Here is a 27009-nt window from a genome sequence, read left to right as displayed (position 1 = left end):
GTGTGTGAGTGAGTGAGTGTGTGTGTGTGTGTGTGTGTGTGTGTGTGAGTGTGTGTGAGTATGTGCATGCCTGTGTGTGTGATATAGTCACTGTCCATCTGTCATCACAGCTCTATCATGAGTCGCTCCATAACTCTCACACCTCACAGCTGATCAGGCAGCAGCTCACCGAGCCACACACAACATCTCCACTGATCTCCAGCTATTTAGAACCATTAACACATTCCCTGCCACGCAGTTTGCCCCTCTCATACCACTCTCTGCCAACACTCTAAGCCTATGGAGATGTTCACCTTCTTTGCAGGGCTATAACTTTTTAAATTGTATTGCTAAATTGACATTACTATGGCCCATTCAACATCGATTATCTATCGTTCAGGATGTGGGAACGTTATACTTTTTCATTCATACGAAAATACCGTCTAGAATATAAATATGTTTTTATCGTTTTCTGCAGTAATTCCTAGAACGCTAGTTATAGGCCTAAACGCATAATATAGATTATCGATTGCAGTTTATTTGTGATACACGCTATATTAAAAAATCCAACTGAATACGATCCTAAACGTTATGACTCATCATGCGCGGATGAACGGGGGGGGGGGGTCGTTTATAAGTCCGTGATCGTCAGTAAATGCTTTATGTAGTATGGGTTGATTTATTGATCAGTTGGTTTGTAAACAAAGAAATGTACAATTGCCTTGAAAATGACGTCAGCGTCCTCTTACCGTTGGCCGACGAGACTGGAGCAAAAAGATCCCACTTATTTGACGGTGATCGAGTCGATCCATTTCCGGTTTGTATAATAATAATAACAGCCCAAATCATGTCGCTTATTGAGTTATGGCAGCGATCCATATACACGGTGTGTGTCTTGAGTCCCGCCACACTATGTGAGTGCCGGACGCATTTCCCAGACGCACCGAGATCGACTCGTCCATTTCCGGTTTGGTAACTCGCCGATCATCCACCAGGCGGCAGTATTGAAGCGTTGCAGAGTTGTGCAAGCTCCCACTGCATCAGACCAGGCTCCGTGAGGGAATTATGAATAACATGGCGAAAAAATGAAATATTATCTCAATAGCGTCGTACGCCGTGGAATGGCAGAATTAGCATGAACTTGAAACACGTCGTAAGCCGTTTCCGGCGCTGGATGTGTTAAACCTGTATAACCTTTAAACTGTGACCTCTAGCCTAAAGAGTCCCTCTTGGTACTGCACCTTGTTTACATTTTCTTGTGTTGGTCTGATGTATAGGTTGGAGTTGAGTAACTTATTAGCATTAGGATTTCTCCAGACCTCTCTTGGCAGAGCCTGAGGTGTGGCCAGCAGTAGCAACCCCTCCCCCTCTATCCCCACTCAACTCCAACCCACACATCAGACCAAAACAAAACATGTAAACAAAGTGCAAAATCAGTGCTGAAAATTTGTTTGTGCAGAGCCTGTAATTAGTTGACAAAACATACTATAAATGTAACTTATTAGAATGATTCTATATATTTATATATATAGGCTACTCACCTACCATTAACACATCTATACACTACATCTATATCAAAATATTTAAATACACTCACCTACCATGAACACATCTATACACGATATCTATATAATAAATAACTTTATTTGTATAGCACTTTTCATACAGAGGTTGCAGTTCAAAGTGCTTCACAACAGTAAAAAATACAGGCATAAGCAAGCAAGGTAAGGCAAATCACAGTTCTTCAGTAATACAAATAATAAAATAGAATAGATTAGATTAAAAAGTGCAGTTTAAAATAGGCTAAAATAATAAAATTGAATGGACAGTAAAAAAAAAAAGTGTGATAAGATTGTTCAATAAAAAATATAGTGTATCGCTCTTAGTACTTTGAGTTTCTTTACAAAGTTCTAACATACAACAGTCAGAGCTTCGCTCTAACATACAACAGAGCAGTCCGTCGCTCTAACATACAACAGAGCAGTCCGTCGCTCTAACTTACTCTTACTCTTACTCTTACTTACACGACAAATCTCTTAACTTTGAGTTTCTTTACAAAGTTTTGAATTATGTTTTGAATTACAACAGAGCAGTACTCTTAAATGACAGTGAATAGGAGGTAATGAGATATAATTTGCATAGAACCGACATATGAATTTGATTGGAAGTGTATGAAAGTAGGTAGGGTAAGAATAGATAAGGTACAATTTGTCAGGATATCCCTGATGTTTCATTGAAATGCCAGAGCAAAGAGATTTTAAGCAGTCTTTTGAAGATGTCTAGCGAGTTGGCTTCCCTGATGTTTTGGGGTCGTTTGTTCCACAGTTTTGGGGCGTAGTTGATAAAGTCTGCATTACCGATCCTCTTTTGACTGTTTCTGGGAGTCTCTAGTAGTCCAGTAGCTGATGATCGCAGTGTTCTTGCTGGTCTGTAATTTATTAGAGTGTTGGCGATGTAGCTAGGTCCCTGTCCATTTAGAGCTTTGTATGTAAGGAGAAGGACCTTAAAGTCAATTCTAAATGTTACAGGAAGCCAGTGTAAAGCAGCTAAGACTGGACTAATGTGCTCTCTCCTTTTGGTTCTAGTTAGCAACATATCTAAATATTTAAATACACTCACCTACCATTAACACATCTATATAACACATCTACTGTATGTGCACTATATCTATATATTTATATATATATATACATTCACCTACCATTAACACATCTATATAACACATCTACTGTATGTGCACTATATCTATAAACACTTACCCTACATGCAGTCTGGAGCCTCCAACCATCTAATACTGCCTGACATGATATTGTTCTAGGACCTAGGCAGGCAAATTCACCCCTCAATGTCACGGGTGGATTATCCAACGGGCATGCAGGGCCCCTGGGGGCCGGACCAGGGGCCCCACAAGATGAATGGTACTGCAGTATTGTACTACCTTATATAGTGTATCTGATTTGTTCTGATTAATATTGCAAATATATCTATATATTTGCAATATGAATCAGAACAAATCAGATATGAATTAGAGTATGTGCCAACGCAGCCAGAATGTCTTAGAAAGGAGAGGGATGGAGCCCGGGCCAGACGGGTTATTCCTGGAGTCTGGCGGAGGTATGAATATGAAGGTACACCGTCATGGATCCATGCAAAGGTATGGATCTTTATTATACCGTCTCCAATGATCGAGAAATCATAAGATTGTAAACATATATATTTTAAGTTAATCTAAAAACTGTTCCTTTCCAAATTATTATAAGGATCTGGGGATAAGAACTGGATTAAATATATACCCATTTCATTTTTAAATATATACCCATTTCATTTTTAAATATACCCAGCACAATTGTATTACCAAAAAAGACATCATCAACAAAAACAAATATGTCAAATATCGTTATATCATCCAAAAATAAGAAACATGCTGTGATATTTAGTTCTATTTTTACTCTAGTTAATCCTTCCATGCAGTAGCTCTGTTTAACCAAACACCCTTTAACGTGCAGCTACTGTTAATACTGACATAGTCTGGTGAGGTGGTGGACTGATACCACTATAGACATGCTGCTTTAATTAACTTTTAAATGTCACTGAGACCTACAGTATTATCACAGAGGAGGCCCAGCTGGGAGCTCTGGGGCGGTACATATACTGTAGGGCAAAGACACACTGAGAGACAGCTGGATGAGATACAGGCTATAACAAGGCCATATTGTATTATATAAACAGGACATAAGATATAACATGGCCATATTGTATTATATAAACAGGACATAAGATATAACATGGCCATATTGTATTATATAAACAGGACATCAGCTATAACACGGCCATATTGTATTATATAAACAGGACATAAGCTATAACAAGGCCATATTGTATTATATAAACAGGACATACGATATAACATGGCCATATTGTATTATATAAACAGGACATAAGATATAACATGGCCATATTGTATTATATAAACAGGACATAAGCTATAACACGGCCATATTGTATTATATAAACAGGACATAGGTTATAACAAGGCCATATTGTATTATATAAACAGGACATAGGTTATAACAAGGCCATATTGTATTATATAAACAGGACATAGGTTATAACAAGGCCATATTGTATTATATAAACAGGACATAGGTTATAATAACATGGCCATACTTATATATTATATAAACAGGACATATGTTATAACATGGCATTATTGTATTATATTAAACAGAACATAAGATATAACATGATATATTGTATTATATAAACAAGTCATAGGCTATAACATGGCCATACTGTATTATATAAACAGGACAGGTTATAAACTGACATAAGATAAGAGGGGGGGGGGGGTACAGGGTGGGGGATGCATAGCTTCACAGTACAATACAATTCAATACAATTCACAGATAAGAAACACTGCTCTACAGTGTTGAGGCGTTCTATCTTAGCAGGATAAGAAACACTGTTCTAATTTATATAATATTGTATTATATAAACAGGACATGAGCTATAACATGATATATTGTATTATATAAACAGTATAGTAAAGTGACTCAATGGACTGTCAGTACAGGAAAGGAAGTATATACATCAGGGCCCTGTTCCCCGTACCTGGTTCAACTAAGTCGATCAAGATGTCATTATCCAGATTCAGTTAACCCGATGTTTGAAGCCGGGATTTTCCTGTTCCTCGAAGGTGGATTCAGTCTCGTTAACTCAACCCAGACTTGAGACCCAGGATAAGTGCGCGCGGCCGCTCCAGTTGAAAAGCCAGCACGTATCGATAGCAGAGATCCTGATTCTCTAGCGGCATTGATTGATTAATTGATTTAAAACTTTATTAACATATTGCAGTACGGCTCAATCGCCTCGCCGACAAGTTAAATGCGTTATCTATAGGCTAATTTTAAGTCCCTCATTACCTCAATCAATCAGATTATATTTCTTTAAACTTGCCTGCTGGATTGAATAATCAAATGAGATCTTGCTAGCGAAAATAATTAGTTAAACTGTTATACAGAATAACGATACGGCTCTCTTACCCATTGATTGATGTAAGGTCGATCTTTTACTTATCTCCACTGTGGTGTAACGGGTTCTTCTTTTGACTTTCACGCAGACGACCGGGGTTCGAAACCTAGTCTTTCCCTTCTTTTTGCGATGTAGGAATAATTCAATTTGGTGCACGTTGAGAGCTATATAAAGAATGACATCCTCAATGCATGTAGATTTATAATATTTTAACTTAAAACTAGGCTACTTTGGCGTATAATCATTAATATTATATTCCAAATAATTATATTGGAAACACAGGGTTTCGAACACCGGTCGGCGGGTTGCCAGGATTGAGCACTACCGCTGCGCCACTGTGCCAGATGGGATAAATTCATTGTTTATACATTAATGAACGAGCGACCCGTGTTTAGAATATTCTTTATTTTGAATGAAGTTTTATCTCTTTATGCTCATTCATTAATGTGACGTCAACGGCTCATTCAATTTCTCAAATCCGTCAAACAGCGCATCTCATCAGACATTTTAATCCCAGTTACAATTAAAATAACCACATAATGTGTACATCGCACCGAGCGAGCGCCACGGTATATAACGTGCATTATTTAGGACAAAGTGAATTTAGTATCAGCATTTTGGGTCTATTTCAAAAGACCCCTCTGGAAGAATGGAGCACAAAAACGTAATTCAGAATGGTATAACGCAGATCCTAGACTGTGGGAATAATTTCAGGAAACGCGCTGTCACTTCTTTGCGGGGGCGTGGCGATGGTTCATCCGGCTAACTTGAACTTAAACCCTGCTTTCAACCAGGCTCAAACTTTTGGATCTGTTGTCATGGTGATTTGGACAATCCAGGTTCGGGGAACCGGAAAGTCCGGCTTAAGTCAGACTTCACCGAAAGTTATCCGGCTAACTCAGTTATCCAGGTACGGGGAACGGGGCCCAGATCTCTGCTGTCTCTCTAGTCAGGACAGCTGAAACCCGGGCGATTGTCTGCTGTCGACTAAAAACACACCTCTTCAAACAATATCTGAAAGATAACCTTCTTAGTGTATTTTTACTACTATGTACCCTACTACTATGCTACTATACTTATACTACTACTTCCTAATATGTGTATACTACTATGCACTCAGTGTAACATTCAAATGTGATCTGAATAGTGAGATCTTTTCTTTTCTTTTTTTCTCTCTTTCTTTTATTCTTATTCTTTATTATTATTATTATTATTATTATTATTATTATTATTATTATTATTATTATTATTATTATTATTATTATTATTATTATTATTATTATTATTATTATTATTATTATTATTATTATTATTATTATTATTATTATTATTATTATTATTATTATTATTATTATTATTATTATTATTATTATTATTATTATTATTTAATTTTTTCTTTGTTTAACTGTGGATTGTGAGTTTCTGTATAATGGTATAAATTATTATTTGTATAAATTAGGTTGTACACCGACCATTAAGAAAATACTTTTTTTAGTTTAGGAATAAGGGGCAGGTAATTATAAGATTTATTCTTCTTCCTGCTCCTTTTGTCCATGGAATGTTATTTATGATTGTGTAATGAAGAAACTCTGAGTGTATGATTCCATGTGGCAAATAAAACTCTGAATCTGAATCTGAATCTGAAGCTCAACACAATTTGACGAACAATATCACTGACCCTTAGCTGCCAGAGATGTACCCCTCCTGCTGACTTGTTGTTCACAATTTGTAAATCGCTTACAATTTGTAAATTGTAACAGAAACTTGAAATCATATGCTGTAAATATTGTCCACAGCATTGCAAGTAAATACTGATAAAAGTGTGTGAACCGGACCATATCTCTCTATGACCGTTAATCTTGTTTGTTTTTACCCCACTCAGCATCTATGAAGTGGACCAATCAAATGAAACACGTTGTGTGAAGCCTTGTTGGCAAAACACAGATGCAGATTATCTATGCAGATAGTCTGTGACATAATCCTTCTATGTGATCAGTTTTCTCTTGTAGTAAACATCATGTCTCTCATAGCCGCTCCTGGGGCAGTGGACCGATGAGGTAAATATATTCCAACCACATCGTAGGCAGGCGGTGATGAAATACAGCAGCATTTACTAGAGCCCGACCGGTTAATATTGGCCTATCACAGACCTATTGGTATCGGTGTATATGTTGGCCGATACGAACTTTATGAACATAATGCAGGACTCGACAGTGTGAGTGTTTCACTCGCATTTGCGAATAAAAATAGATGTGTGCGTACCAGAAAAATGATTTAGGAGCACATGACTTGTGCGAGTAAAGATTATATCCTACAAGCTGACAGTTGAATGATGTTTCCCCACGCTGCGTACAGGTCAAGTGTTTATCATACTGTAGTGAATTCAGGCGGCAATCTGGAATTGAACACACGTTTCTCAGACCACAGGCGACAGTGTTAACCAATCAACTAAAGGGTCAGAGCCATTAGCATCCGTGGTCGTTATAATACATAGGCTCTATTTGGCCGCCCAGGTAGAAAAATAATCTCAATTCCAATGACGCGCAATTGTCAAGGTACACAGACCAGCACAGACCTTCAGTTTTAGAAGCTGTGACATCTAGATATTCAGCCCTGTGTCAACTGCTTTTTGCTGTTTGTATGTGAGCCAGTGTGAGCCAGTGTGAGCCAGTGTGAGCCAGTGTGAGCCAGTGTGAGCCAGTGCGAACCAGTGTGAGCCAGTGTGAGCCAGTGCGAACCAGTGTGAGCCAGTGCGAGCCAGTGTGAGCCAGTGCAAACCAGTGCGAACCAGTGTGAGCCAGTGCGAGTCAGTGTCATCCCTTAACAATTACAGACCAAACTCAAAGCTGTGTGTTTTAGCCAAAGTCCTTGAAAAACTAATAAGTGAGCAGCTTATAAGTAAGATTTCTTAGACTCAGGTTTCAGAAAGAAGCACAGCACGATCACTGCTACTCTTAAAGTAATCAATGATGTCATTGAATCACTGGATTCCAATAAATACTGTGCAGCTCTGTTCCTAGACTTATCCAAAGCCTTTGATACGGTTGACCATGCCATTTAATCGAAGTGTCTACATAAAACTGGTTTATCTAGACAGGCTGTAGAGTGGTTTTCAAATTACCTGACAGGTAGATCGCAGTGTGTACAGTCTGCTGGTTTTTCATCCTCTTTCCTCCCTGTACTTAAGGGTGTACCACAAGGTTCCGTACTGGGACCTCTACTGTTCTCCATATATGTTAATGATCTTTGTATCAACCTGTCTAATGCTGCTTGCTTACCATTTCTATGCTGATGACACAGTAATTTATTGCTCATCTCCCAGTGTTGTGCAAACTATGGAGTTCTTGCAATCTGCCTTTGACATTGTTCAGTCAAATCTTACCCAGCTTAAGCTAGTGTTAAATGCTGGCAAATCAAAGTGTATGCTCTTCTCAAATGGGAAGAGACTCCCAGCTGATCTTGCCACACTTGTTACTGCTGGAGGGACTGACATCGAAAGGGTTGCTTCCTACAAATATCTAGGCATTACAGTGGATGAGAACCTTACGTTTAAATCTCACATAGATAAACTTGTGTCGAAGCTGAAGCTTAAACTCTGCTTCTTTTTCAGAAACAGGTCCTGTTTTTCACTTAAAGTGAGAAGTCACCTGATCTCGACCACCTTCTTACACTACTCGATTATGGTGACTTACTTTACATGTATGCACCTGATCAGTACCTTAAAAAGCTGGATACTGTACCATTCTGCCTTACGCTTTGTCACGGGATGTGGCAATCGAGTGCACCATTGCACCCTATATGCCATTGCAAGTTACCCATCTCTACATTTTCTCGATGGCTCTCTCTTGTGCACAAAGCTCTGCTTAAACTGGTTCCCTCGTACCTAAGCGTGCTTCTGTGCACTAAGCAATACAAGTATGCCCTTCGTTCTCAAGCTGCTCTAAAACTGGATGTTCCCTATATGAGAACTAAATTAGGGAAAAGGGCTTTTAAATATGCTGCTCCTTCATCCTGGAACAAGATATAGGAGAACCTAAAATTACCAGGACTGGTCACCCTCGGAGAATTTAAAGGTCCCATGCATTATAAATGGACTTTTCCAGTGTTTAGCATTGTATCCTAGCAATTGGGGATTATATCAATGTGGTCTGTGTCGTTAATTATCATATTGACTCATCAGTCTAGTCTCGAGTTCACGAGATCTTCCCTCACTCAACTAAGCTGTTCTGATTTTGAGTACTTGATCAAAAATATAAAACAATGAATTTTTTGGAAAAAAAAACCTTACAGATGTGTTCCATAGACTCTCAGGAATTGTGTAAAGTTTCCCAAATAGTGCAAGGAATAGCAATGCATGTCCCCTTTAAAGCCATTTTAAAATCCTACCAATTCAGTTCCCTCGGACAGTGCAACTGTGTTTGATAACTTGCCTGTTTGATAACTTGCCTGAAATTGGAGCTTGCCGTGAATGTTTTATCTGTATTTTATTGTGATGTTCTTTTTTATGTTGAAACTTTCTGCTGCCTTGCTTGGTGTAAGCCAGTGCGAGCCAGTGCAAGCCAGTGTGAGCCAGTGCGAGCCAGTGCGAGCCAGTGTGAGCCAGTGTGAGCCAGTGTGAGCCAGTGCGAGCCAGTGCGAGCCAGTGTGAGCCAGTGTGAGCCAGTGTGAGCCAGTGTGAGCCAGTGTGAGCCAGTGTGAGCCAGTGCAAGCCAGTGCGAGCCAGTGTGAGCCAGTGTGAGCCAGTGTGAGCCAGTGTGAGCCAGTGCCACTCCACCAACAGACACATGAGCAAGCTGCCCCCAAAACAGTTCAACTAACCCTGGAGCTGCTCACAGTGGAATAGTCCTCTGAATAGAGTACATTTTTTGCAGAGACAGTGAGAAATGAGAGTGGCTGCTGAGCCTGAGACCCGCTCTCTTTCTCTCTTCTCTGTCTGTATCTCTCTATAAGTTCAATGGTTTTAAGTAGCCAAACGTTACACTATAAAAACTACCTGGACAGTTGATGATAATAAATGTTGCACTTCATCAGCTGAAATATTCAAAAATAATTAAGTCAGCTAAAGCCATTTCCCCCCTGAGAGGCAGCTGTATACAGTATTGATGGTGAGATGCAGCAGTATTTACAGTATTAATGAGAGGCAGCTGTATTTACAGTATTGATGATGAGAGGCAGCTGTATTTACAGTATTGATGATGAGAGGCAGCTGTATTTACAGTATTGATGATGAGAGGCAGCTGTATTTACAGTATTGATGATGAGAGGCAGCTGTATTTACAGTATTGATGGTGAGATGCAGCTGTATTTACAGTATTGATGATGAGAGGCAGCAGTATTTACAGTATTGATGATGAGATGCAGCTGTATTTACAGTATTGATGGTGAGAGGCAGCTGTATTTACAGTATTGATGATGAGATGCAGCTGTATTTACAGTATTGATGATGAGAGGCAGCTGTATTTACAGTATTGATAATGAGAGGCAGCAGTATTTACAGTATTGATGATGAGAGGCAGCTGTATTTACAGTATTGATGGTGAGAGGCAGCTGTATTTACAGTATTGATAATGAGAGGCAGCAGTATTTACAGTATTGATGATGAGAGGCAGCAGTATTTACAGTATTGATGATGAGAGGCAGCTGTATTTACAGTATTGATGATGAGAGGCAGCTGTATTTACAGTATTGATGATGAGAGGCAGCTGTATTTACAGTATTGATGATGAGATGCAGCTGTATTTACAGTATTGATGGTGAAATGCAGCAGTATTTACAGTATTGATGGTGAAATGCAGCAGTATTTACAGTATTGATGATGAGATGCAGCAGTATTTACAGTATTGATGGTGAAATGCAGCAGTATTTACAGTATTGATGATGAGATGCAGCAGTATTTACAGTATTGATGGTGAAATGCAGCAGTATTACAGTATTGCAGTGCTGTTACTTACCTCTGTTGATGTGCAGGGGCTGTATTTATCTGTGGAGAGACAAGAGAATATTATTACGATCAGCAGCACATCTAGTTTGAGCAGGTCAAATAAACAGGCTATGGCTACATGGTGGAAGGTATCGATTCTGTAGGAAACAGATGCTTACAGATATATTTACAGATATATGTCAGGACTTGGGACACAAAGCTTGAGAATATACTCTGACGGCAAACTTAATTTCGCAGCATGATCCATTTGTTTGTTTATTCAGAACGTGTCGTCACCATCTCATGTCTGGAGAGAAAGCCACACATTCTGTGTTTTTCCTCAATATCTCCGCAACACCTGCGAGTTACAATACACCACTCCACTGGTTCTCCGTAAGCGGACGGGTCTCTCCTACATTTTGAGACAGGGACTGGCTTTCTACGTTCCCGGCCGCGGAGAAAACAAACACGGAATGAGGAACAGCACTGCCCAGTTCGTCCCATTGAGCAGTTTCTCCGTATCTGATCGTTAAGCTGACATAACCAGTGTGGTTATGGTTATAAGATACCTATAACCATAACCAATAACTTTTTGTTGATTGATTTTTGGAACAGTGTGTGTCTGCAGAAAAGTGAAAGAGAAAAAAAGCTTGTGACTCGTCGTTTTTCCTCAAAGGTGTTTTATGCCAAGTTCTGTTTAGAGCGGCTGATATGTACAAAATCTACTTACAGAAATACACAAGTCCTGTACGTTCTCCCTTCTACCCCTCATTTCAAATCAGCATCTGTTTGGAGGCCAGTTGGACGGTTACATGACCACTACCTCTGGATCCACACAAGAATCGTCCTACGCTACGTGGTCATCGCACAAAACGGAGAATAGGACCGAGTGGTAGAACCACGAGGTAGGACCGAGTGGTCGAACCGATGGACCGAGTTGTAGAACCACGAGGTAGGACAGAGTGGTAGGACCGATGGACCGAGTGGTAGAACCACGAGGTAGGACCGAGTGGTCGAACCGATGGACCGAGTGGTAGAACCACGAGGTAGGACCGAGGGGTAGAACCGAGTGGTAGAACCACGAGGTAGGACCGAGTGGTAGAACCACGAGGTAGGACCGAGTGGTCGAACCGATGGACCGAGTGGTAGAACCACGAGGTAGGACCGAGTGGTAGAACCGATGGACAGAGTGGTCGAACCGATGGACCGAGTGGTAGAACCACGAGGTAGGACCGAGTGGTCGAACCGATGGACCGAGGGGTAGAACCGAGTGGTAGAACCACGAGGTAGGACCGAGGGGTAGAACCGAGTGGTCGAACCGATGGACCGAGTGGTAGAACCACAAGGTAGGACCGAGGGGTAGAACCGAGTGGTAGAACCACGAGGTAGGACCGAGGGGTAGAACCGAGTGGTAGGACCGATGGACCGAGTGGTAGAACCACGAGGTAGGACCTAGTGGTAGAACCGATGGACCGAGTGGTAGAACCACGAGGTAGGACCGAGTGGTAGAACCACGAGGTAGGACCGAGTGGTAGAACCGATGGACCGAGTGGTAGAACCACGAGGTAGGACCGAGTGGTAGAACCACGAGGTAGGACCGAGTGGTCGAACCGATGGACCGAGTGGTAGAACCACGAGGTAGGACCGAGTGGTAGAACCGATGGACAGAGTGGTAGAACCGATGGACCGAGTGGTAGAACCACGAGGTAGGACCGAGGGGTAGAACCGAGTGGTCGAACCGATGGACCGAGTGGTAGAACCACAAGGTAGGACCGAGGGGTAGAACCGAGTGGTAGAACCACGAGGTAGGACCGAGGGGTAGAACCACGAGGTAGGACCTAGTGGTAGAACCGATGGACCGAGGGGTAGAACCACGAGGTAGGACCTAGTGGTAGAACCGATGGACCGAGTGGTAGAACCACGAGGTAGGACAGAGTGGTAGAACCACGAGGTAGGACCGAGGGGTAGAACCGAGTGGTAGAACCACGAGGTAGGACCGAGTGGTAGGACCGATGGACCGAGTGGTAGAACCACGAGGTAGGACCTAGTGGTAGAACCGATGGACCGAGTGGTAGAACCACGAGGTAGGACAGAGTGGTAGAACCACGAGGTAGGACCGAGTGGTAGAACCGATGGACCGAGTGGTAGAACCACGAGGTAGGACCGAGTGGTAGGACCGATGGACCGAGTGGTAGAAACGATGGACCGAGTAGTAGAACCACGAGGTAGGACCGAGTGGTAGGACCGATGGACCGAGTGGTAGAAACGATGGACCGAGTGGTAGAACCACAAGGTAGGACCGAGTGGTAGGACCGATGGACCGAGTGGTAGAACCACGAGGTAGGACCGAGTGGTAGGACCGATGGACCGAGTGGTAGAACCACGAGGTAGGACCGAGTGGTAGGACCAATGGACCGAGTGGTAGAACCACGAGGTAGGACCGATGGACCGAGTGGTAGGACCGATGGACCGAGTGGTAGTACCGAATGGTAGGACCAAGGGGGGGCATGCTACAGCCAATTCCTAAACTACGGGTCAGGCAAAGGGACATCATAACAGAACATGCGTTATGCGTCACAAAAATGAGTGGCGTTAAAGGGTATTTGCGTTATTATTTGCATTATTATCATGCTAAATTTGACAGCCCTAAAATCTTTATGACTGAAAGAGCTTATGTGTACATGATGATGCACAAAACTACAAAGGTCAAAGGTCATAAATGCATAGTAGTCATCGTGGATTATTTGAATTGCCAACTGTGTCTTTTGTTATTGTATGATATGTCAATATAGAAGATATACTTGAGAGTTGCTCATTCCCTTACAAACGCCTTGGCAACTACTGTATCTGAAGATCCATACGGTACACAAGTTGACACAACCCACCATGTCAAAAGGTCAACAAGCACCCATGAGAGCAATCAAGACAAACTATTTTAGACAGGAACAGGAAGTCGTCTTCATTCATTAGAGGAGAATCACTTAAAGGGGACATGCATTGCTATTCCTAGCACTATTTGGGCAACTTTACACAATTCCTGTGAGTCTATGGAACACCTCTGTAAGGTTTTATTAAAAAAAAATTCATTGTTTTATATTTCTAATCAAGTACTCAAAAGCCACATTTTTCTTTGAGTGACAGTCATCCACACAGTCTGCGAGTGGCAGACAGAGAGAGAGAGAGAGAGAGAGAGAGAGAGAGAGAGAGAGAGAGAGAGAGAGAGAGAGAGAGAGAGAGAGACACAGAGCACTGTGTAAACAAACCCGACACTTCATCAAACGGGGTTTGACAGAGAGTGAGCGAGAGAGAGAGGGAGAAACAGATACACCCTCGCGACAGAGCACACATACACACACGCGCGTCGCGCTGTCGTCTCTCTGTCTGTCTCTCTCTCTCTCCCTCTCCCGTTTGAGGAAGTGATAGAGGGGGAGAGAGAGAGACAGACAGAGAGACGACAGCGCGACACACGTGTGTGTATGTGTGCTCTGTCGCAAGGGTGTATCTGTTTCTCCCTCTCTCTCTCTCGCTCGCTCTCTGTCAAACCCCGTTTGATGGAGTGTCGGGTTACACTATGCGCTACAACCACAGAGCCAATCGGATCACTATCCGCTCCATCCTCGCCTCGTTACGTCACGATGCGAGTCAAATCAGAATGACCTAATTAAATCGAGCAGGAAATGGTCTGAGCTGAATGAGAGCAATCCGCCAATATGGTATTTAGAGACACAGACACATTGATACTAACTACTATTACTATAATACAATGCTAGACACTGAAAAAAGCCATTTATAATGCATGTCACCTTTAAGTCATTTTAAAGAAAAGCAGGTAAAGAATCCTTATTATCTTGATTATTATGATTTCTGACCTATTGGTAGGTCCTATGTATCATACCTTCAGTATGTTATGATTCTGACCTATAGGTAGGCCCTATGTATCATACCTTCAGTATGTTATGATTCTGACCTATAGGTAGGCCCTATGTATCATACCTTCAGTATGTTATTATTCTGACAGATGTGGGACCACGTCATAGTAAGTTGCAAGTCTCAAGCAAGCCACAAGTCTGAAACTTTGGGTTTTGGGTCCTAAACAGGTCCTACAAATGTAATTTAATTAAAAAATGATAAAGCCAACAGACTTGAACAGAGTAATTAGTAGTGTATTAAACCACCTTCAACACTTGACCATCTATACCAGTTGTCTCCAACGAGTAGCTGATATGTTGCCAGTAGCTCCACACCTGCTCCTGAGTAGCTCACCAAGCCTTCTCTGACACCTGCTCCTGAGTAGCTCACCAAGCCTTCTCTGAAATCTTACATCACAAGTTGGAAGGTAGACATCAAGCCGTTTGATAGGTTGTGATTTGTAAATTTTGCCCACTCAAAATACCCACTTTGCTACTATTCAATCAGGAGTGTTCATTGGTAGGTATTCATCTCGTTCCATGATTGGTTCATACAAATCAGCAGAGAGCAACATTCAAACTAGCCCCACAACTGGAGGCAAAATAAGTATGAATAAGCCATATTACAGTCTGCTCAAATCTAAAACTGTCAGTAGACAACTGTTACATCGAATCCATTTGCTTTTTAGATGATGTATTTAACCCATAGAAAAGGAGAATATAATGAGTAGCTCATATTATTTTTTTTTTAAGTAGCTCTTGTTAAAAAAAAGCTTAGCGACCCCTGACCTCTAGTGTGGCATGTGACTGCTAACGACGACGCTCTCCCAGCAATAGTACCTCAATACCCTTCATTCAAAACCACAATTCGCTTATCTCCAGGCCGCACTATCCTCATAAACAGCTTTGACTTCAGTAACATGACCAAGCAGTCTGTTAAAATATGCCCTTCTCAACAAACGGTGGTATTGTACTGAAACGTCATACAATATCCAATGGAATCCCGTGACTACAGCTTGGCATGAGCGCATCACATTGTAGCCGCTCAGGTCAGACGGTGTTGTTCTACACCTGTATCTGACTGTAGCCGCTCAGGTCAGACGGTGTTGTTCTACACCTGTATCTGACTGTAGCCGCTCAGGTCAGACGGTGTTGTTCTACACCTGTATCTGACTGTAGCCGCTCAGGTCAGACGGTGTTGTTCTACACCTGTATCTGACTGTAGCAGCTCAGGTCAGACGGTGTTGTTCTACACCTGTATCTGACTGTAGCAGCTCAGGTCAGGCGGTGTTGTTCTACACCTGTATCTGACTGTAGCCGCTCAGGTCAGACAGTGTTGTTCTACACCTGTATCTGACTGTAGCCGCTCAGGTCAGACGGTGTTGTTCTACACCTGTATCTGACTGTAGCCGCTCAGCAGGTCAGACGGTGTTGTTCTACACCTGTATCTGACTGTAGCCGCTCAGCAGGTCAGACGGTGTTGTTCTACACCTGTATCTGACTGTAGCAGCTCAGGTCAGACAGTGTTGTTCTACACCTGTATCTGACTGTAGCAGCTCAGGTCAGACGGTGTTGTTCTACACCTGTATCTGACTGTAGCAGCTCAGGTCAGGCGGTGTTGTTCTACACCTGTATCTGACTGTAGCCGCTCAGGTCAGACAGTGTTGTTCTACACCTGTATCTGACTGTAGCCGCTCAGGTCAGACGGTGTTGTTCTACACCTGTATCTGACTGTAGCCGCTCAGCAGGTCAGACGGTGTTGTTCTACACCTGTATCTGACTGTAGCCGCTCAGCAGGTCAGACGGTGTTGTTCTACACCTGTATCTGACTGTAGCAGCTCAGCAGGTCAGACATGTTGTTCTACACCTGTATAATATCCTTTAACGGTGGGGAATTTGGAAGCATGAAAAGGTGTCGATTCGTCACTGTCTACACCGTCGCACCAACACATTGCTTTTGTTTGCCAGGTTAACGAGGACCATCGTGCTTCACATGATGGATTCCGACGTGAGGCAGCGACTCGGAGGAGCCGTGACACACAGTACATCACAGACCAATAGGATCTGGAGAGAGAGCCTGTTGACTGATGGATCCTGGAGACCAGCGGAGGACCAGACATAAATACACAAGTAGAATAAGACTTGTGGCCAAACGTTCTCCAGTCAAAATTCTACTTCAGTAAAAGTACTGAAGTATTTCATATTAATGCACTGTAATCAGACATAGACGTGTGAATTCCACAAGGAGTATTTCAGTGACGTGAAACATTGAATCTTTAGTTTAAATGTTTTAATATTCAGTCATTCTTATGAGCGAATCGTGTTTTTTGGTGCACAGTCTTTTTCTTAAATTTGTTTGTTTGTTTATTTTTTACCCAGGGACAATGCACATTAATGAACATCCTTCAGTTTCCACATTGATTGATTGACATTTTTATTAACAGATTGCAGAATGGGTACAATACAGTACAGCTCAATACACACAATTGTTAAGGGGATGCAGACCAGAGAAAGACTTTCGTCTTGTTTATATCAGGGTCCCCCATTTTCAATTCATCATAACATATATGACATACGATGGTCGATGATATGACGATGGTCCTGCTACATCTATACATTTATGACATACCAGATTTACAAATACAGTACTGTTTGTGATACAAGAAGAGTCTAAAAAAGAGAGTATATACATTTGACGAAGAAACTGTACATTGGAGGAGGTTGGTAGGTGGGGTGGAGAGGAACCCAGCAGGGGACACCAGAGGAACCCAGCAGGGGACACCAGAGGAACCCAGCAGGGGACACCAGAGGAACCCAGCAGGGGACACCAGAGGAACTCAGCAGGGGACACCAGGGGAACCCAGCAGGGGACAACAGAGGAACCCAGCAGGGGACACCAGAGGAACCCAGCAGGGGACACCAGAGGAACCCAGCAGGGGACACCAGAGGAACCCAGATGAGAGGTTCAGATGAGCTGGGAGCAGCAGAGCGTTGAATCCTCCTGACAGAGGAATCAGTTTGTGTGAAAACTGAAAACACACACTTATCAAACACTTTCCCCAAACTGCTGACGACATGACGACAACCTGACAACGTGTGACGGGGATATAAATGTATATTATCTTTTTACATATCTGTAGATACTAGTATATCTATATCTGTACATATCCCTTACCTACTCTTGCTGCTGACTAGTATGACTTATTATTACCATAGTGTCTTTATACCTGTGTCACTGTACATTAATATTACAACTCTGTACATACATCTGATTAGCACTATTACTCAGTAGTACTAATTTATATATTTTATACCCAGTTAAATCACCTGAACATTGTATATTACTATTGCACTTTACTGTTACATTCTCTGGTTGGATGGCTGCCAAACTTATTTCCGTTGTACTGTACTTGTGCTGTATGATGACAATACATTTGAATCTAATCTAATCAGAAGGCTCCCAGTTTGATTCCGGCTCCTCCCCACAGCGTGTTGAAGTGTCCTGGAGCGAGACTGCTCCCGACGAGCGGGTCGGCCCCTCGCCTGGTCGCCTCCACCGGCCGGTGTGTGAGTGTGTGAGTGTGTGAGTGAATGGATGAATGAGAGGCACAAGTTGTAAAGCTCTTTGAATAAAAGCTGTTATATAAATGCAGTCCATTTACTATTTATACAATGTAGGGATGTCCGATATTATCGGCCCACCGATATTAGCGGCCGATATCGGCATTAAAATGTGAAATCGGAAATTATCGGTATCGGTTTTCAAAAAGAATTATATATATATTTATTTTTACATTTCTATAACCTTTATTTACCCAGGCAAGCAAGTAAGAACAAATTCTGATTTTATTTATTGTCAAAAGTATGCATAATGTTGTGTTAATTCCACAACAAGAGATATGTAATGTTAATTACCTGAAATTATTCCATTTTGGGGGGGGGGGGGGGGGGGGACGACCCTGCATATATCGGTATCGGTTGATATCGGTTGATATCGGTATCGGAAATTAAGAGTTGGACAATATCGGTATATCGGTATCGGTAAAAAAGCCAATTGAGATTTCACAACTTGAATGTGGAACACTGATAGTTCTGTAGTGCAAACTACTAGTGCAAACTACTCTGACTGTAATTACAACGTCAATACTCGGTAGCAACAGACCAGTGAGTCACCAACCAGGCAACAGCATGTCAGAGAGAAGCTGCCATGTTCCTGGCTCTCCTCCCTCCTCCCCCACTTAACTGCTGCTTCTATGCTTCTAAAAATAAGCCAATCATTCTGCCCGTATAGATTCATACAGAACACAAGGGTTAAAGCCCCGGTATGTGCCTTTCCTCACCATGTCGACGTACAGTATGTTCACATACGCACTTGAAGAGTTAAATCTGAAAATGGATGACACGCTATTTTGTTTCTTAACCCTTTGTGAATCAGAATAATAGGCTACAACTGTTCTACTCCACTGTTTACAAATGTTTACAACGTAAACAAACCATTTACAGCCACAAAATATAGTGAATACAATCTAAACATCGTGTCTGCCTGTTGTCTAGTGTTAGTCCTTGTATCAAGAGCTCAGTCAATCAAATAGAGGATGAAATGGTGTCGTCATTCTAATTGGTTATTTCTGCTGGTGTGGGGCTGCCACCTTGTTTACATTTGGATCGCTGATTGGGTCTTTAATCTTATGGCTCAGCTTTTCATATCTGCCCCCAAAAGCTGAATAGGCGTAGAGCAGCATACAGTACTGTACAGCTCTACATTATTGAACCAGAGGCCAAACCATTACTCAGCAGCACTGCAAGGTGTGAGTGTGTGTGTGTGTGTGTGTGTGTGTGTGTGTGTGTGTGTGTGTGTGTGTGTGTGTGTGTGTGTGTGTGTGTGTGTGTGTGTGTGTGTGTGTGTGTGCGTGTGCGTGCGTGCGTGCATGCGTGCGTGCGTGTGTATGCAGTAACTGAGTAAAGATTACACTCAGTGGGTCCTTAGATAGTCATTACAGAATGAAATTGGGAGAATGTATCAGTTTGTTTGTCAATTTGTCAGTCAACCAGCCATTCAGCCAGCCATTCAGCCAGTCAGCCAGCCAGTCAGCCAACCAGTCAATCAGTCAGTCAGTCAGCCAGCCAGTCAGTCAATCAGTCAGCCAGTCAGTCAGTCAGCCAGCCAGTCAGTCAACCAGCCAGTCAGTCAGTCAGTCAGTCAGTCAGTCAGTCAGTCAGCCAGTCAACCAGTCAGTCAGTCAGTCAGTCAGTCAGTCAGTCAGTCAGTCAGTCAGTCAGTCAGTCAGTCAGTCAGTCAGTCAGTCAGTCAGTCAGTCAGTCAGTCAGTCAGTCAGCCAGCCAGCCAGTCAGTCAACCAGCCAGTCAGTCTGTCAGTCAGTCAGTCAGTCAGTCAGTCAGTCAGTCAGTCAGTCAGTCAGTCAGTCAGTCAGTCAGTCAGTCAGTCAGTCAGTCAGTCAGTCAGTCAGTCAGTCAGTCAGTCAGTCAGTCAGTCAGTCAGTCAGTCAGTCAGTCAGTCTGCCCTGCACTACTCTTCAGTAAAGGACATAATTAAATAGCACCACAGGAGACGTGCCATGTCTCTGTTTAACACCTTAACCGTGTTCAGGTTCATTTACACTAACAGGCACACCCTGCTTTGAGCAAACATCACATTTCACAGGACATGACATGGTCACCAGCTGACTGTGTTACAGAGTAGACTTGGCTAGGAACAGCATGGGTTTGAATCCCAGTCATGCCTGGATTACAGCCCAGGTCTCCCGCATGAGAACCAAACATCTACTGGTGATTTAAGGCAGTGGTTCTCAACCTTTATAGTGTCAAATACCCCCAATTTGATACACATTAGTACACAAGACACCCATTTGATACGTTTAAAATAAACAGCTCAGAATGTATGTTGCTTTTATTGCACTCAATATAGTAACAGATTATTATTGAATAAATTAATAAATAAATGAATCATGAATGAATGAATATTGAAAGACTGGGCGTGAGGTTGAGGTAAGTAAGTAAGTAAGTAAGTATTTATTTATAAAGCACCTTTCATACATGATAGTTATAGAAGAAAGAGAGGAAACAAGATTGGATGAGAGGATTTGTTCGACAATAGATAAGAAGATAGATACCAATTTCCTCTCTGTCCGTTCAGTAGAAAGCTATCTGGCTGTAAACTAGCCTAGTTTAGTGGAAGCGGATACGGACCAGCTAGCCTACAGTAGCTGTTGGCCACCTCTCCCAGAGTTTTAAGCTATGCTAGTTGTCCGTATCGGCTGCCATTCATTTGTGCTAGACTTCCATTCAATAGCAGGTGCTGGCTCCCTGCATGGGTGTCCTCGTTCACACTGCAGGCGGAGGTGGCCCAAATCTGATTTGAGATCTGGTTCTTTCATGACAGTGTGAACAGCACAGATCACATGGAATCTGATCTTTTCAATTCTGATTTGGGCCACTTTCATTATGTGGTCCTGAATCAGCACAGCTCTGATTTCTTCCAGTTCACACTGGAATCTGATATTGGCCCCATTTAAAAATATATATAATAATAATAATAATAATAATAATAATAATAATAATAATAATAATAATAATAATAATAATAATAATAATAATAATAATAATAATAATAATGTGAACAGCCAATCAGATCTGAGCAATGACCCTATACTTGCTTCCCTGATCATCTTCACTTGGTTGAGGGGGGTGCAGGGTGCAAAACAATTCATCTCTAGATGACAGGTGTAATTGTCAGACGCATATGGCAGCGTGTAGAGCAGCTGGATGAGGGTCAGAGGCCATGATGGAGGTGTTACTGTGAGGAGGAAGGGGCCTTTGTTCTAGAAAGATAAAGACCTCCAGTCCACACAGGACACACACATCATTCACACTCTCACACACACACACACACACACACACACACACACACACACACACACACACACACACACACACACACACACACACACACACACACACACACACACACACACGCACACACACACACACACACACACACAGACACACACACACCACCCCTTGTTATGATCAACGTCCACACAACACCCAGGGTCTAATCACACAGGCTTCAGAATATACTACATGGCTGTGCATATAACATCAGACCACAACATCATTACCGTACGCACATTGAACATATAGCTACAAAAACAACATCTAACATTTAGGTTATAAATAAACACAGTCAGAGTTATCAGTTGAAGGTACTAACTAGCAGTAGTCTGTTATGGATCAGGGCAGCGTGGGGTCTCTGGTCTCAGAGAGAATGAATTCCTTTGTTTATCATGCAGCCCAGGGATGTTAGCAGCACCTTGGCCAGTGGCTGTGTCATGTGTGTGTGTCTGTGTATACACACACATATCATCTAATGGTTAATACACAAAATCAACACTATTTAACTGCAGATTATGGAGCGGTGAATTATTAATCATACATGTCATCACTGACTACTGACGAAACACTCGACGTGACTGTGTGAATGAGGGAAACCTCAGTTGCCTTTCGAGTTTTTAAAAATGAAAATGAAATACACATTATTATGACGTGTGGGGAGATTTTTCTTGTATTTATGAATGATGATCTCACATAGACAATTCAATGAAATCCCAACAGTGTCCAGCCGGCCTGGTCTATATAGATCAGTGTTATATAAGAGTGTTTTACCTGCACTACAGCCCTGGTGGTGTTGCACCCTCACCATCACCACTCCGTCTCTCTGGATCCTCACGTCCGCCGGTCCTTCTATCCTCCTGTCGGTCGCTGCTGACGCAGGTGCGGCGGCGGCGCTGGAAGTCCTCCTCCGCTGTCCCTTCGCCAGCGTCACGCAGCACTGGTAACACACCGCCCAGGCCTGCTCCTCGTTGATCGGCTGGCTGTAAAGCATCAGTATCTCCTCCAGGGACAGGTCCTCTCCTCCTCCTCCTCCTCCGCCCTCCATCCTCGCCCGCCCGGGATGCGGCGCCGCGGCGTCTCGCTGGAGGACAAGCTTTCCGTCGTCGTAGTAGTCCGCGTCTCGCGGTGTCGCCATCCTTTCATTATCTCAACAAAGAGTCGGGAACAGAAGACGAGGGTGAAGTCCGCGAGGTGAGCCTGGAGGCGTCGACGCGCTCTCTCCTCCTCCTCTCCTGCTGCACCGACAGCCGCGAGCTCCGCTGCAGCCAGCAGCACAGTGATGATGGGGTTCTTTCTCCCCCCAGTGTTTCTGTTTGGGTACCAGTCATATGACGTGGCTTGTTCGCGTGGTCTGAGAGCCTGTCATGTACCAGCCGCACTTGCTTTACTCCCCCCCCCCCCATTGCCATCACATGACTCTCTCTCTCTCTCTCTCTCTCTCTCTCTCTCTCTCTCTCTCTCTCTCTCTCTCTCTCTCTCTCTCTCTCTCTCTCTCTCTCTCTCTCTCTCTCTCAATAGACTAGTTAGGACTATAGAAGCAGTATTTAACCATCCCAACCAGTTAGGACTAGTTAGAAGCAGTATTTAACCATCCCAGCCAGTTAGGACTAGTTAGAAGCAGTATTTAACCTTCCCAACCAGTTAGGACTAGTTAGGGGCAGTATTTAACCATCCCAGCCAGTTAGGACTAGTTAGTTAGGGGCAGTATTTAACCATCCCAGCCAGTTAGGACTAGTTAGGAGCAGTATTTAACCTTCCCAACCATAGGAGCAGTATTTAACCACTCTAACCAGTTAGGACTAGTTAGGAGCAGTGGGCAATCACAGTCCAGCATCCAGGGCCAACCCCAGCCGTGTAGTGTATGTACCTAGCAAGCAGCTTGATACAGGACATACTGATATATTTCTCATTACTGGTTGAATCCCTGACACATTCATTCTATCTGACTGGTGGTATAATTCACACAAGTAACCTTTTACCAGGGGTTTCATCTTTAGTCTGTAGCAGGGGACAACACTTCTCTGGATCTGTATTTGCCCATCATGTCTTTGGTCAACCAAGAGGTGGTCATCCAAGGCATGATCCTAAAATCATTTTAAATGTCAGCGAACTGTAGGGCTGCTAGCCCCTTAGTCAATGAATCGCTCTATGTGGTCTCAGTCGACCGATCATTTGTTATCATCAATTATACATTTTCTTCATGCTGAATGAGTTATTTAATGAAAAATGTGAATCTGGATCTTTTGTGCCGCCTGCTGCTGGGAGTTAGCATCTCATGCTCTGCAGCAGTCCAGCGTGTTCCCCATGGATCTATAGTAACTAGACCAGACTATTACAGGGGCGTGACCAGGCCACCTCTCCCCCACTCGCACTAGTGAGACAAAGTCAAATAGGAACATGCACTTGCCAAAAAGTGTTGCATATCATTAGCCTCATACGATAATTGCCTAAGTATTTTTTTTTGCTATTATTGAGATTTCTGCCTAACTGTACTCTCCTCACACTGCTGCATCGCCTGGCTTAGTGCCTATGTCCTCAGCCAATCAGAACGCTTGTTAGGTTCAAAGATCCCCATCTGCCTAACTCACTCGTGTGACTTGTGACTGACTTCCGAGGCTCTTTTCCAACAATCTTGAAAAATTACTTAGGCAATTATCGTATGAGGCTAACGATATGTAAGCTTTGTACTCGCAGTCTAAATCTAGTCATTTTATCACCGGTTTCAATCGGGATGCCTACATGGCACAATAAATAAAGAACAACTTGGTTTAGTCCAAAATTCTGTAGGCGTAAATACATATTTATTAATTGTGATTATATAATGTGTGGCATTGCGCCATATTGTATGGCAGAAAATGTCTCTTCCTCGTCATGAGAATAGCGTTACTATGGGCTGGTACCAGGGGTGAAAAAAGGATTATATAGCAGCCTATTGATATAAATTGCATTTTCTTTCTTTGCCTCCTATTTAAATCAGTGGCCATTCTCCCTCCCAAATATGATGACACATAAAACCAATAAGGGTGTAACTTTTGTCATGGCACAGTGTTCCCAGATACCCGGTCTGCGTAGCACCAGCATCCACAATTGAGTGTTCGCCTCTTGAGGAAGAGAGACCCATAGTGCACAGAGCTTGGAAAAGATAAGAAATGATAAGAAAAGATAAAATATCCCTTTATTGATCCCCTTGGGGGAAATTCAGGTGTCATAGCAGCATGGGGGGGGGGGGGGGGTACAGGTATGGACAGGGTAATAGAAAGACAATACGGTTTTTATATCAGTATTAACTGGATGTTGACGTGAGCGGGATGACCATTCTATTAGTATTAACAGGAAGAAGGATGAGCATTCTATCAGTGTTAACAGGAACTGAGCAGGATGCACATTATATCAGTGTTAACAGGAACAAGGCAGGATAAACATTCTATCAGTATTTTAACAGGAACAAAGCAGGATGAACATTCTATCAGTATTTTAACAGGAACAAAGCAGGATGAACATTCTATCAGTATTTTAACAGGAACAAAGCAGGATTAACATTATATCAGTATTTTAACAGGAACAAAGCAGGATGAACATTATATCAGTATTTTAACAGGAACAAAGCAGGATGAACATTCTATCAGTGTTAACAGGGTGTCGTCTACGTTCTGGTCTATCAGTGTTAACAGGGTGTCGTCTATGTTCTGGTCTATCAGTGTTAACAGGGTGTCGTCTATGTTCTGGTCTATCAGTGTTAACATGGTGTCGTCTATGTTCCGGTCTATCAGTGTTAACAGGGTGTCGTCTATGTTCCGGTCTATCAGTGTTAATGTAACGGATGGTACCGCGAAGCCCAGTCACGAAGAACTTCCGACGTTGAGAAGTGGCTGAGGCACGGTAGCGGTACCAGGAAGTAAAACTCACTCCCCTGAGGCATCCAGACTGAGTGCTTAGAGGGGAATTCCTCTCTTGGTACAGAGGTCTGTGATGTCGCCCGCGGTGCGGACGCCCGGGGTTCGACTCCCACTCATGGCATGTTCAGAGTAGTACCGGTTACATTAACAGGGTGTCGTCTACGTTGTCCTGGTCTAGACAGTTCTCTGACACAGCGTCTGGAGGGGGTAAAGAGACACCACTTCATTACATCACATCAATAAAACACTCACACTAGACTAGACGCACAGTAAACTACCAGCCCCATCTCGCTTAAAATATGTAAATAAAGTACTAACTATTGTACATGTTATAGCCATACGTAGTATATTTACGTATTGTATCGAAAATGTACAATGTGTACTTTATGTATTATTTTACCTATTTGTAATACATTTGTAATATGTATCACAAATAAGTACATTACATATTAAAAAATGTACCCGAAGTGCCCACATGAGAGGCAAGACACACTTTTCTGTTAGCCTCGCCCAAACCAGGGGGGGCGCAGAGGCATAACAGGGGGGGCCTTGAGATTTAAAAAAAAAAAATATATATATATATATATATATATATTTTTTTTTTGGATTACAGAAAATTATAACTAAAGTGCTATATGTTGCAGCTGCACTGTTCTCCATGAAAATACCATATTTGGATAAGTTTGACCATTTCTCAAAATCTGAAAATCATTATTTAATAAAACACAGAAAAGGATCACCAAGTTACTCTGGATAAAAACTTTACAGACAACATTGAGACAAAGCTTCCTGACACATCTCCATCCAAACTCTTGGAAGAACTCATTGAAATCTCATCTGATACCACCTGGAGAGCTAGTTTCAGAGTGTGGTTCTGAGTACCAAGTATCTCATGATGCAGCAGTTAAGGTGTTGATACCATTCAGCACCACATATATTGTGTGAAGCTGGCTTTTCATCCATGACAGCTCTGAAAACAAAATATAGGGCCAAGTTGAGCCTTGAGGATGACATGCGTGTTGCCTTGTCAAAGACTGACAGCAATAAAGACTGTTTGCTTATTTCCTATGTTCGCTTTGTAAATTCCCAGTCAATGAGTGAAGATCTGCTGTTTTGCAAATATGTCAAAAACAGAGCGACAGCTGATGAGCTCTTCAAAATTATTGACAGTTACCTGACAGAACATGGACTGAAATGGGAGAACTGTGTGGGCTTTTGCTCTGACGGTGCGCAGGCCATGGCAGGGAAAAGGAGGGGGCTACAGGCGCTCATCAAGGGGGTCTCGCCAAACTCGCAATGGACGCACTGTAAATTCACAGAGAGGCGCTAGCGTCAATACAGCTTAGCCCTGAGCTGAATGAGG

At 42.6% G+C, this 27009-nt stretch overlaps 1 protein-coding gene across 1 annotated transcript in view; it reads right to left on the bottom strand.

Moving 5' to 3' along the window:
• LOC311246414 (protein spire homolog 1-like) overlaps window positions 1-22885 on the bottom strand; it is a gene marked incomplete at both ends in the record, with an annotated part of 110340 nt that extends 87455 nt beyond the window's left edge. The window contains 2 exons of the mRNA XM_084336571.1: window positions 10962-10990; window positions 22522-22885. Of these exons, the coding sequence (XP_084192697.1) occupies window positions 10962-10990; window positions 22522-22885 (393 nt within the window). The remainder of the gene's footprint in view (window positions 1-10961; window positions 10991-22521) is intronic.
• Between the last annotated feature and the right edge of the window lie 4124 nt (window positions 22886-27009).

Source organism: Notolepis coatsorum, assembly GCF_963971535.1.
Source record: "Notolepis coatsorum genome assembly, chromosome: 19".
Lineage (NCBI taxonomy): Eukaryota > Metazoa > Chordata > Actinopteri > Aulopiformes > Paralepididae > Notolepis > Notolepis coatsorum.
This window is presented reverse-complemented; position numbering and strand designations above follow the sequence as displayed.